Source organism: Carassius carassius, chromosome 48 (assembly GCF_963082965.1).
Source record: "Carassius carassius chromosome 48, fCarCar2.1, whole genome shotgun sequence".
Taxonomy (NCBI): Eukaryota; Metazoa; Chordata; class Actinopteri; order Cypriniformes; family Cyprinidae; genus Carassius; species Carassius carassius.
This window is the reverse complement of record NC_081802.1, coordinates 16,417,934-16,432,046: the sequence shown is the minus strand read 5'-3', so window position 1 is coordinate 16,432,046 and position 14,113 is coordinate 16,417,934. Positions and strand designations below refer to the sequence as shown.

General features: G+C 36.1%; 1 protein-coding gene across 1 annotated transcript in view; it reads right to left on the bottom strand.

Moving 5' to 3' along the window:
• Positions 1–202: 202 nt before the first annotated feature.
• The window catches only part of grip2b (glutamate receptor interacting protein 2b), a 125,422-nt gene continuing 111,511 nt past the window's right edge, over positions 203–14,113 (bottom strand). Inside the window, exons 15-24 of the mRNA XM_059543777.1 lie at positions 11,440–11,503; positions 10,683–10,828; positions 9,257–9,401; positions 9,026–9,165; positions 8,192–8,374; positions 7,956–8,109; positions 5,051–5,168; positions 2,850–3,077; positions 1,666–1,812; positions 203–526 (exon numbers count right to left, since the gene is read on the bottom strand). Of these exons, the coding sequence (XP_059399760.1) occupies positions 434–526; positions 1,666–1,812; positions 2,850–3,077; positions 5,051–5,168; positions 7,956–8,109; positions 8,192–8,374; positions 9,026–9,165; positions 9,257–9,401; positions 10,683–10,828; positions 11,440–11,503 (1,418 nt within the window). The 3' untranslated portion in view covers positions 203–433. The remainder of the gene's footprint in view (positions 527–1,665; positions 1,813–2,849; positions 3,078–5,050; positions 5,169–7,955; positions 8,110–8,191; positions 8,375–9,025; positions 9,166–9,256; positions 9,402–10,682; positions 10,829–11,439; positions 11,504–14,113) is intronic.

Sequence of the window (14,113 nt, the reverse complement as noted above, 5' to 3'; positions counted from 1 at the left end):
CCCAGTGGTCACAGGTCCAGTGTGGTCATAGTCTGAGTTACCCAGTGGTCACAGGTCCAGTGTGGTCATAGTCTGAGTTACCCAGTGGTCACAGGTCCAGTGTGGTCATAGTCTGAGTTACCCAGTGGTCACAGGTCCAGTGTGGTCATAGTCTGAGTTACCCAGTGGTCACAGGTCCAGTGTGGTCATAGTCTGAGTTACCCAGTGGTCACAGGTCCAGTGTGGTCATAGTCTGAGTTACCCAGTGGTCACAGGTCCAGTGTGGTCATAGTCTGAGTTACCCAGTGGTCACAGGTCCAGTGTGGTCATAGTCTGAGTTACCCAGTGGTCACAGGTCCAGCGTGCTGGTCTGGTGCTGGTGGGAATGGCCTACGGGGTTGAAGTGTGGATGGCAGTCGTGGGGCTGGGCGACACCCGGCTGTGCTAATGGGTTTCAGCTAATCACCAGCTCAAGTCTGTCTCCGGCCTCTGTGATGAGGGGCACAGCTAAGCAGCAATCGAAATCTCGTGTGCGCACGTGGTTCACCTGGTGAAAAAAATTACATTTTTAATTCTCCCATCACTAGCAGTAGCATGTTGATATTGTAAACTTAAAAGAATTGTTATTGTTAATTGCAATAAAGTTGAAATAAAATAAAAAAAATTAAAATTAAAACCATTAAGTAAAAATAAATAAGTAAATAAATGAGAAATGTTGGCAACTAACTGAAATAAAATAAATTTAAGTACCACAGTAACTAAAACTAGAAACTATAATAAAAGTATATTAAATATATTTTTAAAAATGACAAAAGCACATAACAAAATTACCAAAACTAAAATTAAAATGAAAACTGAAATCAATTAATCAGTTAATCAAAAAGTAACTCCCAGGATATGTCAGGTTTCCTTAAAAATAAATCATGGATCTAAATATGTTAGGACTTATTATTATTATTTTTATTTTAATAAATAAAACTGAAGTACATTATCGTAAAGTAAAAATCATTTATAAGTTTGAAAAACTAAATTTCAATGCAGAAAAAAACACCAACAATATTAATAAATGAAGATTTTATGACAAAATATTTATAATCTAACTTTGTTTTTAGTTTTTAATACTTTATAGACTTAATGGTTTAAATGTTCTACAGAATTGTATCTTGTTAGAGTCTTCAAACTAACTTTTCATCATACTAACGTCAATGCAACTCCAAGTTAAGTTTGTTCTGAAAATTTCGACCCATTATTAAATTTGAAAACAAACACAGAAAACCACACCATAAAGCAAGCACCTACAACTAAACCATAGCCTCTTTTTTCAACCTCCACAGGCAAACAAACTCTGCTTGCTGTGTGTTATCTGTGGTTGACACACCACAGCTGTTAAGAATAATCTTAAAACAGATTTAATCATTTCCACAGCCAGTGAAGTGTGCTAGATTAGTAATAGAGGGACGCTCTCTTAGATTTGACCACAAGTGCTGTGTAGCCACGCAGAAGATCCAGTCAAATCACTTTTTAACTCGACATGTCCTCCCAGAGTCAAAGGCCTACAGACGCTCTCACACCTCATTCTGGCCCTCTCAGAGTGAGTTTATATTTAACCGAGCTGGGCAGATCATATAGCTGGGGAAAGGGAGGGTGCGCTGGGAAACCAGCGTGTGGTGATCTGAGAAGAGGCACCTGAAGGATCCTGTCGTAGGGTTTGAGTCCAGCGCGGTCCGCTGGACCCTCAGGTCTGATCATGTTCACATAAACACCCTTTTCCAAGAAACCGTCCGATACGCTGAATCCAAAGTCATCGCTTTCTGGGTCTTTCATCACAGTCACCTGTTGAACACAGACCTATTTTAACAATTTAAACATTAGCTAATTTCTTCTAAACATGTTCAGCAGATGATGTTGAAATATTAAAGGAATAGGTGACAAAAATAAGTCCTTGGGCTGTAAAATAAAATAAAATAAAATAAAAATTATCTATCTATCTATCTATCTATCTATCTATCTATCTATCTATCTATCTATCTATCTGTCTGTCTGTCTGTCTGTCTGTCTGTCTGTCTGTGTGTCTGTCTACATTTAATTATTCATTTTTTTGTAATGTTTAGTAAAACATTTCTGAGAAACAAATCTCTATAATAATATATTCTTAATATCTGCAACAAATTTTTAATATATGCAACATATTTAAAATTAAAACATATTTAAAAGTAAATTTATGTCATTTTAAAGATGATTTTCCAAAGCTGTATGCAGTTATTTACATCTACTAAACAAAATAAACAAACATAAAAAGGCAAAGCAAAGCAAAACAACAACATCAACAACAACAAATCTAAACAAAAACAAACTAAACTACAAACAAAACTACAAAACAAAATCTTCAAAGCAACTCCAAGCACATGACAGTTTGCCTCTGAATTTAAATAAAGAAAAACAAAATAAAACAAAGTAAATAAAAAACAACAACAAGCAAACGCATCTTCAAAGCAACTCCCAGGACATATCAATTTTCCTTGGAAATAAGAAATAAACCACTGTTATGTTGATGGGACATGTGTATTATAATTTATTGGTTTTACATGAACTGCATTAGGTATCTTCAGAGAAAAATACTCTTTTGAGTTTGAAAAACTAAATTTCATGCTAAACTACATAAAAAGCACCTGCAGTTTAATCAGTGAGGGCTAAAGATGTATCTCTCTGCCCTTTCCCATGGGCATTTTCTGAGATGAATGCTGTTCTTACACTCCCCAGTAGTAACTAATACCAACCAAACTGACCAAAACCTCAGAAGGAAGTGGAAGATGTTTTATTTTCTCAGGGAATCCACACACTGTTTAACTTATGTAGTGGAGTCGGCCCACCTTGTGCAGCTCTAACGGTGTGGGCGACAGGATGTCCTGGATCTCTTCTTTGATCCTCCGTGACTCCCAGGTCTTCTCGGACATGCGGAGCGTGCTCTTGTTCTTGGTCTCGTTGAGGAGATGAGGGGCTTTTCTCAGAGGGCTGAGGTGAGGTTGACTGACCGTCTCAGTGTGGGCCTTTCCACCCTCTACACCCAAACTCAGGGCACTGCCAGTCATTATAGAAGCCTACAGGTGGAAAACAACCACAAACATGAATCATTATTGGCTTTTTTACATGCCAACGTTCTCCAGTGCGTTCAATAGGAAGCCTCTGATTGGGCTTTCATTAAGCAATTTGAAGCCCTTCCTCATTTGCTTTTAATGCGCTCCAGATCCATTTATTTCTAATGAGCTGCGACTGAAATGTGTGTTAATTGTGAGTCTGTGACTCTTTGAAGCTGTAATCGAACCAGGACACATAAGGGTCAGAGTGGATGTACGCTCACAAAATCACTATTAAAACATAGTTAGCGTACAATAAATTGCAGATAACTTGGTATTCTGCAGTCCATTATGCCTTTGTGACATAACTTCAGATTTTTGCTGGCGTGAATATACAGTAATACATTATTTTGAGAAGGCAATTACAACAGATTCTTCTGTAAAGTCCCTCAGAAAGCACAAAGCCCCTCTCTTAACCTTGTGATGGATATCCTTAAACTAATGTGTAGTTATAAAATGCTTGGACCTTTAAAAATGAAGGCGCTCATTAACCTATAGTCTATTATTCTATTATTCTTTTCCACAGAAATTCCTTTCAATGACTGTTGAGTCAAATACATTTGCTGTCACTGACATGAAACCTGGAACAACGTACCTAATTACCGCATATTTGAACCAACGCGTATTTGTACTTCAGAAGAGTTGACAGCAACCCATTCACTGCTATTACACTGAAAACAGTGGCAGCACAGGACAAAACATCTCGTTTTGTGTTCCACAGAAGACAGAAAGTCAAGTATCGATGAAGAAATATGCCATCTATGGCTGACCTTGCTTGCCAGTGTCATAAAACATCTGATAAAAACACTTCCCCATACTTTCGTAACTCTCTTCGGTTGCTTGTGTAAGAACAGCGCTCATTGTTTTGAACCATCAGGCGTGAAATGAGCCCTCAGTCACCATTCAGAGTCTGATTTTGTGGTAGCAGCAATTGTAGTGATTGACGATTTGGGATTTCCAACTTTAAAAGGGAATTCACAAGAATGATATGCGCCTGCTGATGGTGGTCTTTTAGCACCCGACTCACTACAGGAATGATTTAAATAAAGTAATGGAGCAAACACAGGCCATGAAATGAGCTGAACGCAACTTTCACGGCACGATTCGTCATCTTGAAGGCAAGATTTTAAGGCTTGGCTGTGGAGGATGCGGCAGATCACCACAATCTGACATATTTGACTGCGACTGTACAGTGACTCCAAACAGCTTCTGAGTCTTTCTATGAAACACGTGCATGTGCCTTTTTAATTATCGCAATTCTATTAAACACATTAAAAGAGAAAAAAAATAGATGATTTCAAGTTAAATAAATACAAAATATGTATTATAATAATAACAATTATATACACTTTCTCTTCATTTAAAATGACATCATAATTTTTTTATATATATAAGTACGTTGGAGGAGGAATTAAAAAAAAAATCTGTTTTCTTAATTAAAATGTTTTCATTTTTCGTTACGATTTCAATTTAAGTTTTACCAATTTTTCGTTATGTGCTTTGACATTTTAATTCGTTTTAGTTGAAATATTTCTATTGAGCTTTGTTTATTTTTTCTAGAATTTTAGTAGCCTACTTCAACTTAAAATATTAATTTATTTCATATTTATATTATTTTATTTCAACTTCATATTTTTTTGCAATTTTTATTATTATTACTTAATAATTATTATTTTTTGTTATTTAATTATTTCCATTCCAAACTGTAGAAGTGTGCCACACTTTGACGACTTCCGCTTCTGAGAACCCCTGAAATGTGAAAAATGACCATTAACATATTACTTGTAATTAGTTTGTGATTGTGTTTAATGCATCAAGTGACTCATACATAATTGATTTTGAAATCATTATACCGCAAGTGCAAGCTATTAACTTTTTCTTCAGAGAAACGCCATCATTCCTCGAATTCATTTCGGTCTAATCCGTGAGCAGTTTACCTCGATCTCGCGCAGGAGCTCAGACTGGCCGCAGGTCTCCAGGTCCTCCAGGGCCTGGCACCAGAAACTGTCCTCCTGCTCCATCATGAGGCCGTCAGCATGCATCTGGCTGCTATATCTGCGGCAGACACACACATAAGAGCAATAAGACATGAGGCACTTAAGCTGGCACCCACATCCAGCTCTCTGGCAGCAGTCTTGGCACGTTCTGAGGGACCGCAAGGCTGGGTGGAGAGGAGCATCCTGTGAGAGAAACTGTAGGACTGAAGAACTGCTAAAAATAAAACTTCCCCTCATTAGAGGTGATCCATCAAGTATACATTCAAAACGATACATTAAAAACTAAAATATTGTATCATTTTATTCAAATAAAAGAAATATTTTCTCACACAACCACACACACACACACACACACGTGTATAAATACAGTGGAGATCAAAATTAGAGAACAACCTACAATTTCCAAAATTTCGAGTTCACTGCTTAGTCCTATTTGAAGTTATTCTAACATGAGTAGAAGGGCAGTTTTTATAAATGAATTGTATTACAAAGAGATGAACTGTGGTTTCTTGAATATTGCAGCTTTACAATGACACTAATTCATTCAAGTCCCAAAGAAAGGCTGCTCGTCCACAAGACGAACTCACGAGAGGACGGGATAATGTATATATATATTTATATATTTTTTTTTTCTTGTATGTGACGTGCTACACAGATATGTTACAAATGACAAATTAGGTGAAAATAAAAAGATTATATATATATATATATATATATGTTAAATCAAAGTAAAGGAATGGAAGAGGAATTAAGAAAACCGAGCACCGATGATTGATTCTGTTTTAAATAAAATACTTAAAATGACTGATTTAGTGTTAATGGAAAAATAAACATTTTTCAAAAAATAAAAATTCAATTATTTAATCTGGTTAAATACAGCTCTCTCTCTCTCTCTCTCTCTCTCTCTCTCTCTATATATATATATATTTATATATATATATATATATATATATATATACAGTCGTGGCCAAAAGTTTGCTGCTAAACTGCTTTTAGATCTTTGTTTCAGTTGTTTCTGTGATGTACTGAAATATAATTACAAGCACTTCATACGTTTCAAAGGCTTTTATCGACAATTACATGACATTTATGCAAAGAGTCAGTATTTGCAGTGTTGGCCCTTCTTTTTCAGGACCTCTGCAATTCGACTGGGCATGCTCTCAATCAACTTCTGCGCCAAATCCTGACTGATAGCAACCCATTCTTTCATAATCACTTCTTGGAGTTTGTCAGAATTAGTGGGTTTTTGTTTGTCCACCCGCCTCTTGAGGATTGACCACAAGTTCTCAATGGGATTACGATCTGGGGAGTTTCCAGGCCATGGGCCCAAAATTTCAACATTCTGGTCCCCGAGCCACTTAGTTATCACTTTTGCCTTATGGCACGGTGCTCCATCGTGCTGGAAAATGCATTGTTCTTCACCAAACTGTTGTTGGATTGTTAGAAGAAGTTGCTGTTGGAGGGTGTTTTGGTACCATTCTTTATTCATGGCTGTGTTTTTGGGCAGAATTGTGAGTGAGCCCACTCCCTTGGATGAGAAGCAACCCCACACATGAATGGTGTCAGGATGCTTTACTGTTGGCATGACACAGGACTGATGGTAGCGCTCACCTTTTCTTCTCCGGACAAGCCTTTTTCGAGATGCCCCAAACAATCGGAAAGGGGCTTCATCGGAGAATATGACTTTGCCCCAGTCCTCAGCAGTCCATTCACTATACTTTCTGCAGAAGATCAATCTGTCCCTGAAGTTTTTTTGGAGAGAAGTGGCTTCTTTGCTGTCCTTCTTGACACCAGGCCATCTTCCAGAAGTCTTCGCCTCACTGTGCGTGCAGATGCGCTCACACCTGCCTGCTGCCATTCCTGAGCAAGCTCTGCACTGGTGGCACTCCGATCCCGCAGCTGAATCCTCTTTAGGAGACGATCCTGGCGCTTGCTGGACTTTCTTGGACGCCCTGAAGCCTTCTTTACAAGAATTGGACCTCTTTCCTTGAAGTTCTTGATGATCCTATAAATTGTTGATTTAGGTGCAATCTTAGTAGCCACAATATCCTTGCCTGTGAAGCCATTTTTATGCAACGCAATGATGGCTGCACGCGTTTCTTTGCAGGTCACCATGGTTAACAACGGAAGAACAATGATTTCAAGCATCACCCTCCTTTTAACATGTCAAGTCTGCCATTCTAACCCAATCAGCCTGACATAATGATCTCCAGCCTTGTGCTCGTCAACATTCTCACCTGAGTTAACAAGACGATTACTGAAATGATCTCAGCAGGTCCTTTAATGACAGCAATGAAATGCAGTGGAAAGGTTTTTTTGGGATTAAGTTAATTTTCATGGCAAAGAAGGACTATGCAATTCATCTGATCACTCTTCATAACATTCTGGAGTATATGCAAATTGCTATTATAAAAATTTAAGCAGCAACTTTTCCAATTTCCAATATTTATGTAATTCTCAAAACTTTTAGCCACGACTGTATATATATATATATATATATATATATATATATATATATATATATATATATATATAAATATACATTTCTCTAAAAATATTTAAAAATCAAAACTTTTATTTTTATGTCTTAATTTTTAAGTTCTAACAATTCAATTTTTGAAATATTTCAATTATTTTTTAACGGTTCAGTTATTTTAGTACAATGATTCGACCATAAAGGAAATTCTAAAATGTGTCTTGGCAAAAAAATAAATCAAGAAATACATTTTAGGTTTTATTAACATTTTTGAAAGTTTGAATCAACAATAGCAACCCTGAAAAGAAGATAGTATGACACACTCGACTCTCTTCCTATTTCAAGCCTGTTCCCGGGTCCCTGTCTTACCCAGCAGCTTTATCCCAGTCGTCCTCACTGAATCCCCCGTCACTGAAGGGGTAGTTTTTGCGGCGGGTCGGAGGAGACGTGCTGTTCCTCTGCTTGGTGTTCCTCCATTCGTGAGGGTGTAACGCGACCCCAGCGGCCTGATGGATGTAGGCACCTTCGGAGGAGGACCAGGTCACATGTTTTCACTGAGGACGTCAGTAGACACACAGCTGTATGGTGAGAGGAGTAATGCTCACCTTGGCTGCTGTATCCGCCGTCGACCCCCGAGCCGTCCCATGACTCCATGGCCGAGTCCACGCTGGGGATGGTAGTGGAATAAATGTCCGACAGTTTATTGGTCTTCTGCGAGTCGGTCAACTCCTCCTCGTTATCACTGAGCTCGTTCTCCAGATCGTTCTCTTTATTTTTATCATCTGGTGCTGAAGGGGCAATGACAGTTATCCGATGATCAGATATTACGTTAACAGAATAACAACCGGTTTATGAGAAAACAGATTTATAAAGTTTAAACGCGTGTAAGTAAATGAGACGTGCATTTTTATAAAGCTGCAACATACAGATAATATAGGCAATAAATCAGGATTTAGGTGACAAGTCAACGATTCTTATGTATTATGCGTAACTAAAACACACTTACTATTATTATTATGATTAATTAAACACTTCAGTAATCTGATAAACTACTTTATTAGTGAAAGCATTTTGCCCCAATTAACTGTAATAAATATCATTAAATATAAATGCATAGAAAATGTATATAAATTATATTTAATTATATTTATTACAATTAATTGGAGTAGCTTATCAAATTATCAAAGCAGTCAGAAGATGCTAAAATGGGGGAGAAACATATATTATATTACATTAAACAAGACTTGTTAAACGACGAGAAGACCCCGAAATAGGGGGAATGAGGGGAGAAATGTATTATAGTAAACTATACTATATTACATTATATGAAAAGGCAGATAAAACATATGGAATATATCATCTATTTCTCTTCCCATAAAAAGGCGAGGCCTATTTAAGGCTCATTGAGTGCATGCAGTGGTGTATAGTGTGAGGCGCACTGTCAGTCTGTTTCTTGATCTTGATTGTGACCGTTTCTCCTGCCATCTGCAGCAGGTGTATGGCTTCACTGAGCGGCTTCCCCTTCAGACTGACGCTGTTGATGGCCAGAATACGGTCGCCAATGTGAATGGCCCCAGTCCTGTGAGAACAGACAACAGCGCTTCTTCAACTGTCTTAAAACAGACTTCAAAAGTCAACGCCAGAGGCGCGAGGAAACCACTGTGGCTCACCTCTCAGCGAGACCCCTCTTGGTCAGGCCTGAGATGATGATGGGGTCGAAGGGCTCCTCGGTGCCGGAGATGGTGATGCCCAGCGGGCCACCGTAGCGCTTCAGCTCCACCGTGTAGATGATGGAGCCAGACGACTCCTGCTCGTCTGGACCACAAACATCACAAGGTCATTTTGTAGATGCTTCAGAAATGTATTCAGGTCAACACATTATGAATATTCAATGAATAACTCCACAATGTAGCTTCGGTGTTTCCTTTTTCTCTTTTGAATCGCTCTTGGAGCTGGAAACAGACAGACATCTTCACGTTTAACCACAGACTGTGTTTCAGCTCATAAAAGAAAATGCTCTTTTCTAGCAACATGCTAAACGCCTTGAAGCTGAGGTGTCGGTCATGTCCACAAAAAGTTACTACATAATCCCCATTTGTGTCATTTGTATAGTCTTGATGACTTTACTGTTGTTCTAAATGTGGAAAACAGTAATAATAATAATATAAAAAAATAATTAATTAATAAATAAGTGGGTTTGGTCAGTGTTTAATGGACAGGATTTACATTCGCCGTGAACTAATTCGTGTTTTGCTGTAATATACTGCCACCTGGCGGTCAGATGTTGAATTACATGCTGACACGCTTTCAGTATGATTTTCAAATGAGATGTTTAATATCAAAACAGTGTTGGATATTTTATTTTGGATCTACTGATTTTGGAATAATATTTCTGGTTCATAATTCATATTTCATCATTTATTTCTAACAGCCAAAAATAAAATAAAATAAAAATGCGTTTACATTTCCTTTATATGTATTTTATTTTATTGCATTTTTATATTTATAAATACATTTTTTTTTTAATCTTGGAAAAAAAAAATATATATATATATTTACATTTCCTTTACATGTATTTTATTTTATCGCATTTTATATTTATCTTCATGATAAATATTAAAGTTTAAAATAAAAAGGTTTACATATACAAATGAAATAAAAACAAACATTGCTATAAAATATATTTCTAACTTCATAAAATATAGTATTTTGCATAAAGAAAGCCTGCAATCTATGCAATCTACGAAATGAGGACTATATAATAACGCACTATATTATTTAAATACTAAACTCTATATTTCATGATAATATTTGTTGTACTGCTTTTAATATATGCTGAGATTAATCGGAAAGAAAAGAATGAACTATAACAACATGAATCTCTAATGGAAATCATTAGAGACTACTGAGAAATCGAAAGAAACTCAAGACTCGGAAACATCGCGGATAATAATGTCACAATGCAAAATGAAGGATCCTGAGTTAAAGACAATGTCTTATTTATTTCTTTTAAATATGAAATACAAGCTTCTCAAGTTCTGGACAGGTTTCAGGAGAGTGGGTCTCTCATTCGGAACAGGCTGAAAGTGAACACACCTGAGTTGTCCTCGTCCTTGCGGATTTTGAGTTTGACCAGGTCCTCGCTCTGCTGCAGGATCTGGACGGCGTCCTCCATGGAGCAGTTCTCCAGACGGATGTTATCTATGGCCAGCAGCTGGTCTCCGGGCTCCAGGGTTCCTGTTCTGCAGGAAGAAACCATGAAACGGGCTTCAGTCTCACAAACAAACACTAAACCAATCGGTTTAAAGCGGATTTAAAAGTCAACAACTGAGTTTGGATTTTTGTTTTTTTATTGCCACACAAATTTGCAAGATGAGAGACAAAAATATAAATATAACAATATAAAAATATTTCATATATTTTTTATAAATGTTATTATTATTATTATAAAATTGTATACAGTATATCAGTTGATTATAAAATATTGATGTTATATAAAAAAGCACAAACAGCCAATACTACCTAACACACTACTACCAGGTTATACAGTAAATGATATGGAGTCATTATTGTTGTATTTTTATGTATGTAATTTAGATTTCTATGAGCAATAATATCTAATAAATAAATAAATAAATGTTTCTAAGGGGCAAAAATAATTATATAAAATAAATATAATGATTACATTTTTAGAGTAAAAGATGTTTATATTAAAAAAATATATACAATAATAAAGTTTAATTTAAAAAAAAATATTTCTGAGAGGCAAAACATAAAAATACAGCATATTTGGAAGGCTCATGAAAAAAGTTCCTAAGTGTTTGTGCCAGTATTGTTAAGTGTTTGTTCGTACCTGTGTGCCATGCTGCCTTTTTTAATGTCAGATATGATTAGAGGCTCTCCTGGTTTCTTACTGGCTGTAGAAAGATGAGAAGAAAGATCACATTAACAGAGCAGCGTTTCAGTATCTCTCTCTCTCTCTCACACACACATATATATATATATATACGTCAAAACAGTTGAGCCTTGGTGTTTGTGCAGGAGATTCAGGTTCAAATCTGATTTAGCCTCTTTTCTTACCCTCGGCGTGCCTCACACACACACATTTCACCGTATTTTAAGATGTTTCAGTCGTCTGAAGGATAAGAACAGAGCTGCACTTAAACATTCAGGCTGTGAATCTGATAGAAGTGGTCAGAGTCTTTTCACTGACGGATAGAGTTCTTTGTGCATGTGGTACAAATGCAAAGCCTGTGATTCATATCAACCCGCGTGCAACAATACAAGTTTAATGGCTCATGGTCCTTCAGGGTTCACGCCTTACTTCAGACGAACGTCAGATGGAAAGAAGCCAGACAGACTCAAGAGCTCTAGTAAACAAGACCACGGAGAGCCACATAAACACTTCCTCAGAAAGAAGACTGTTGATCAGGGCTAATATGACTCTATGACAAGGATGAGACGGGACGCCCCAGATCGGGTGGTCTGTACACGAACATGCTCTGTGAGGAAAACTGATATGCAGACGTATTTAATGACACAGCGCTTGACGACTGAAGTGGATGTCAAAATATTTGCGTGGGTTTATTTCCCGTGCGTTCAGGGGTTTATAAAGTTTAACTGCATCTTGGCGAGTTTGAAAAGCAAAACAGAGAATGGAAAAATAGGCCAGGGAGAGAGGGATCTCAATCCCCCCCCAAAAAAAAGATTCAGAGGGAATGACTTAAATGTTTCTGGGGATTAAAACAGAGTGTAATCTGAACAAAAAATAAATGCAAATATGCAAACCAAAAGTAAACTTTTTTTAATTTACCCTTAAATGACACAAGCCACCAATACTATAACACTCTGCTTATATTACTGCTATTACTTTATCTTAATCATTTACAAATAGCAATTTTCTATAAATGTTTTGTATCTATTTTGTTCATATACAGTAGTCATTTTTTGACAGTCATAGTAACATTTGTTATTAAAACCAAAGAATATCAAAGTCTTTTGAACATTGTTGCTACTATACGACTACTACTACTAATAATAATAATTACACTAATAAAGTAAAATAAAATACAATTTTCTATATTGTAAATTATATTTAAAAAAGTTACTTTGTAATTGGTTTTATTAATTTATTTATTCAATCATCATTTTTGAAGGATCACTGACTTTAAAATATTTTTAAAACAAGAAAAAGTTATTTTAAAGTGTAATAATATTTCACAATATTATTGTTTTTACTGGTGAGCAGAAGAGACATTCAAAAACATTAAAACAATTATTTTCCCGAACGTTTAATTGGTAATGTGTATACATATACATATTATCATAACAAAGTAGGATCAAAGTGACTTTGAACGGTTTTATTTCTGTACCTTATTTTAAATATATTTTTGTAATTACTACAATGATACAATATTAACTTGCATATCTTTATTAGTACACATTTGGTCAAGCTTTATTAAGATCCCTTGCAAAACAGAAATACACCAGACGCATACAATGCGTTCATATAAACATAAATACATAAAAAAATAAAGAAAGAAAGAATCCCCTAAAAAAGTCATTTTTTCGAACCATTTAAAAACCGAATTGCACTGGGGACAAACTAATATTTATATTGGTTACTTTTCATCTTTGGTAGCCTAAGCATAGAGAACTCCAAGTCTGAGATCACAGATCGCGGCCGAACATTTGTGTAAAACAAAAATGATAAACTTCTATGATCTTCCCACTAAGAGTAACTATTCTGTTAAATGCATTTTTATTTTCACACTGAGATTTCCAAACCAGCAGCTACTAGAAAAGGACAGCAGCAGCTCAATGTGAGACTTATAGAACAATTCCATCAATGTCCTGTATTTTATGATCTTCATTTTCTTAATATAGGCTTTGCTGTCCCCTTTTGCATAATACCTCTGTGTTCACATCAACACACAATATATTATCAATAGTGGTCCCAGGATATTCAAAACCTCTCACCTCTAATGAAGGTAGCCTGGGAAGAATGTGTTTCTTTTCTAAAGTCCATAGTCATATCTTTTGTCTAAGATACATTCAGTTTCAAACAAGCTTCATCAGACCAATTCACAAAGTCATCATCCACTGGACCATGAAACGTTTCATTATTTTCCAAAAGACTCACGATAAGTGTATCATCAGAAAACTTTAAAAGAAACCTATTGTTGTGTTTACAATCATTTGTATATAAAATATATAATAAAGGAGACAAAACACAGCCTTGAGGAGTTCCTGTTGTTGTCAAGGGGGCTGAGAAACTACTATTGACTATTTAAATATTCTAAAACCCAACCCACTAAATTAAAATCAAGACCAAAATTACTAATTATCTTATCTGCTAAGATATGAGGTTGTAAAGAATTAAAGTGTCCCTATTATGGATTTTTGAAAATTACCTTTCACGCAGTGTGTAACACAGCTCTAAGTGAATTAAATAGTATTTTCCCTCAAAAGAAAGAGTCGACTCTGAATCATAGAAACGAGTCATTTTTAAAATGAATCCCAAGCCT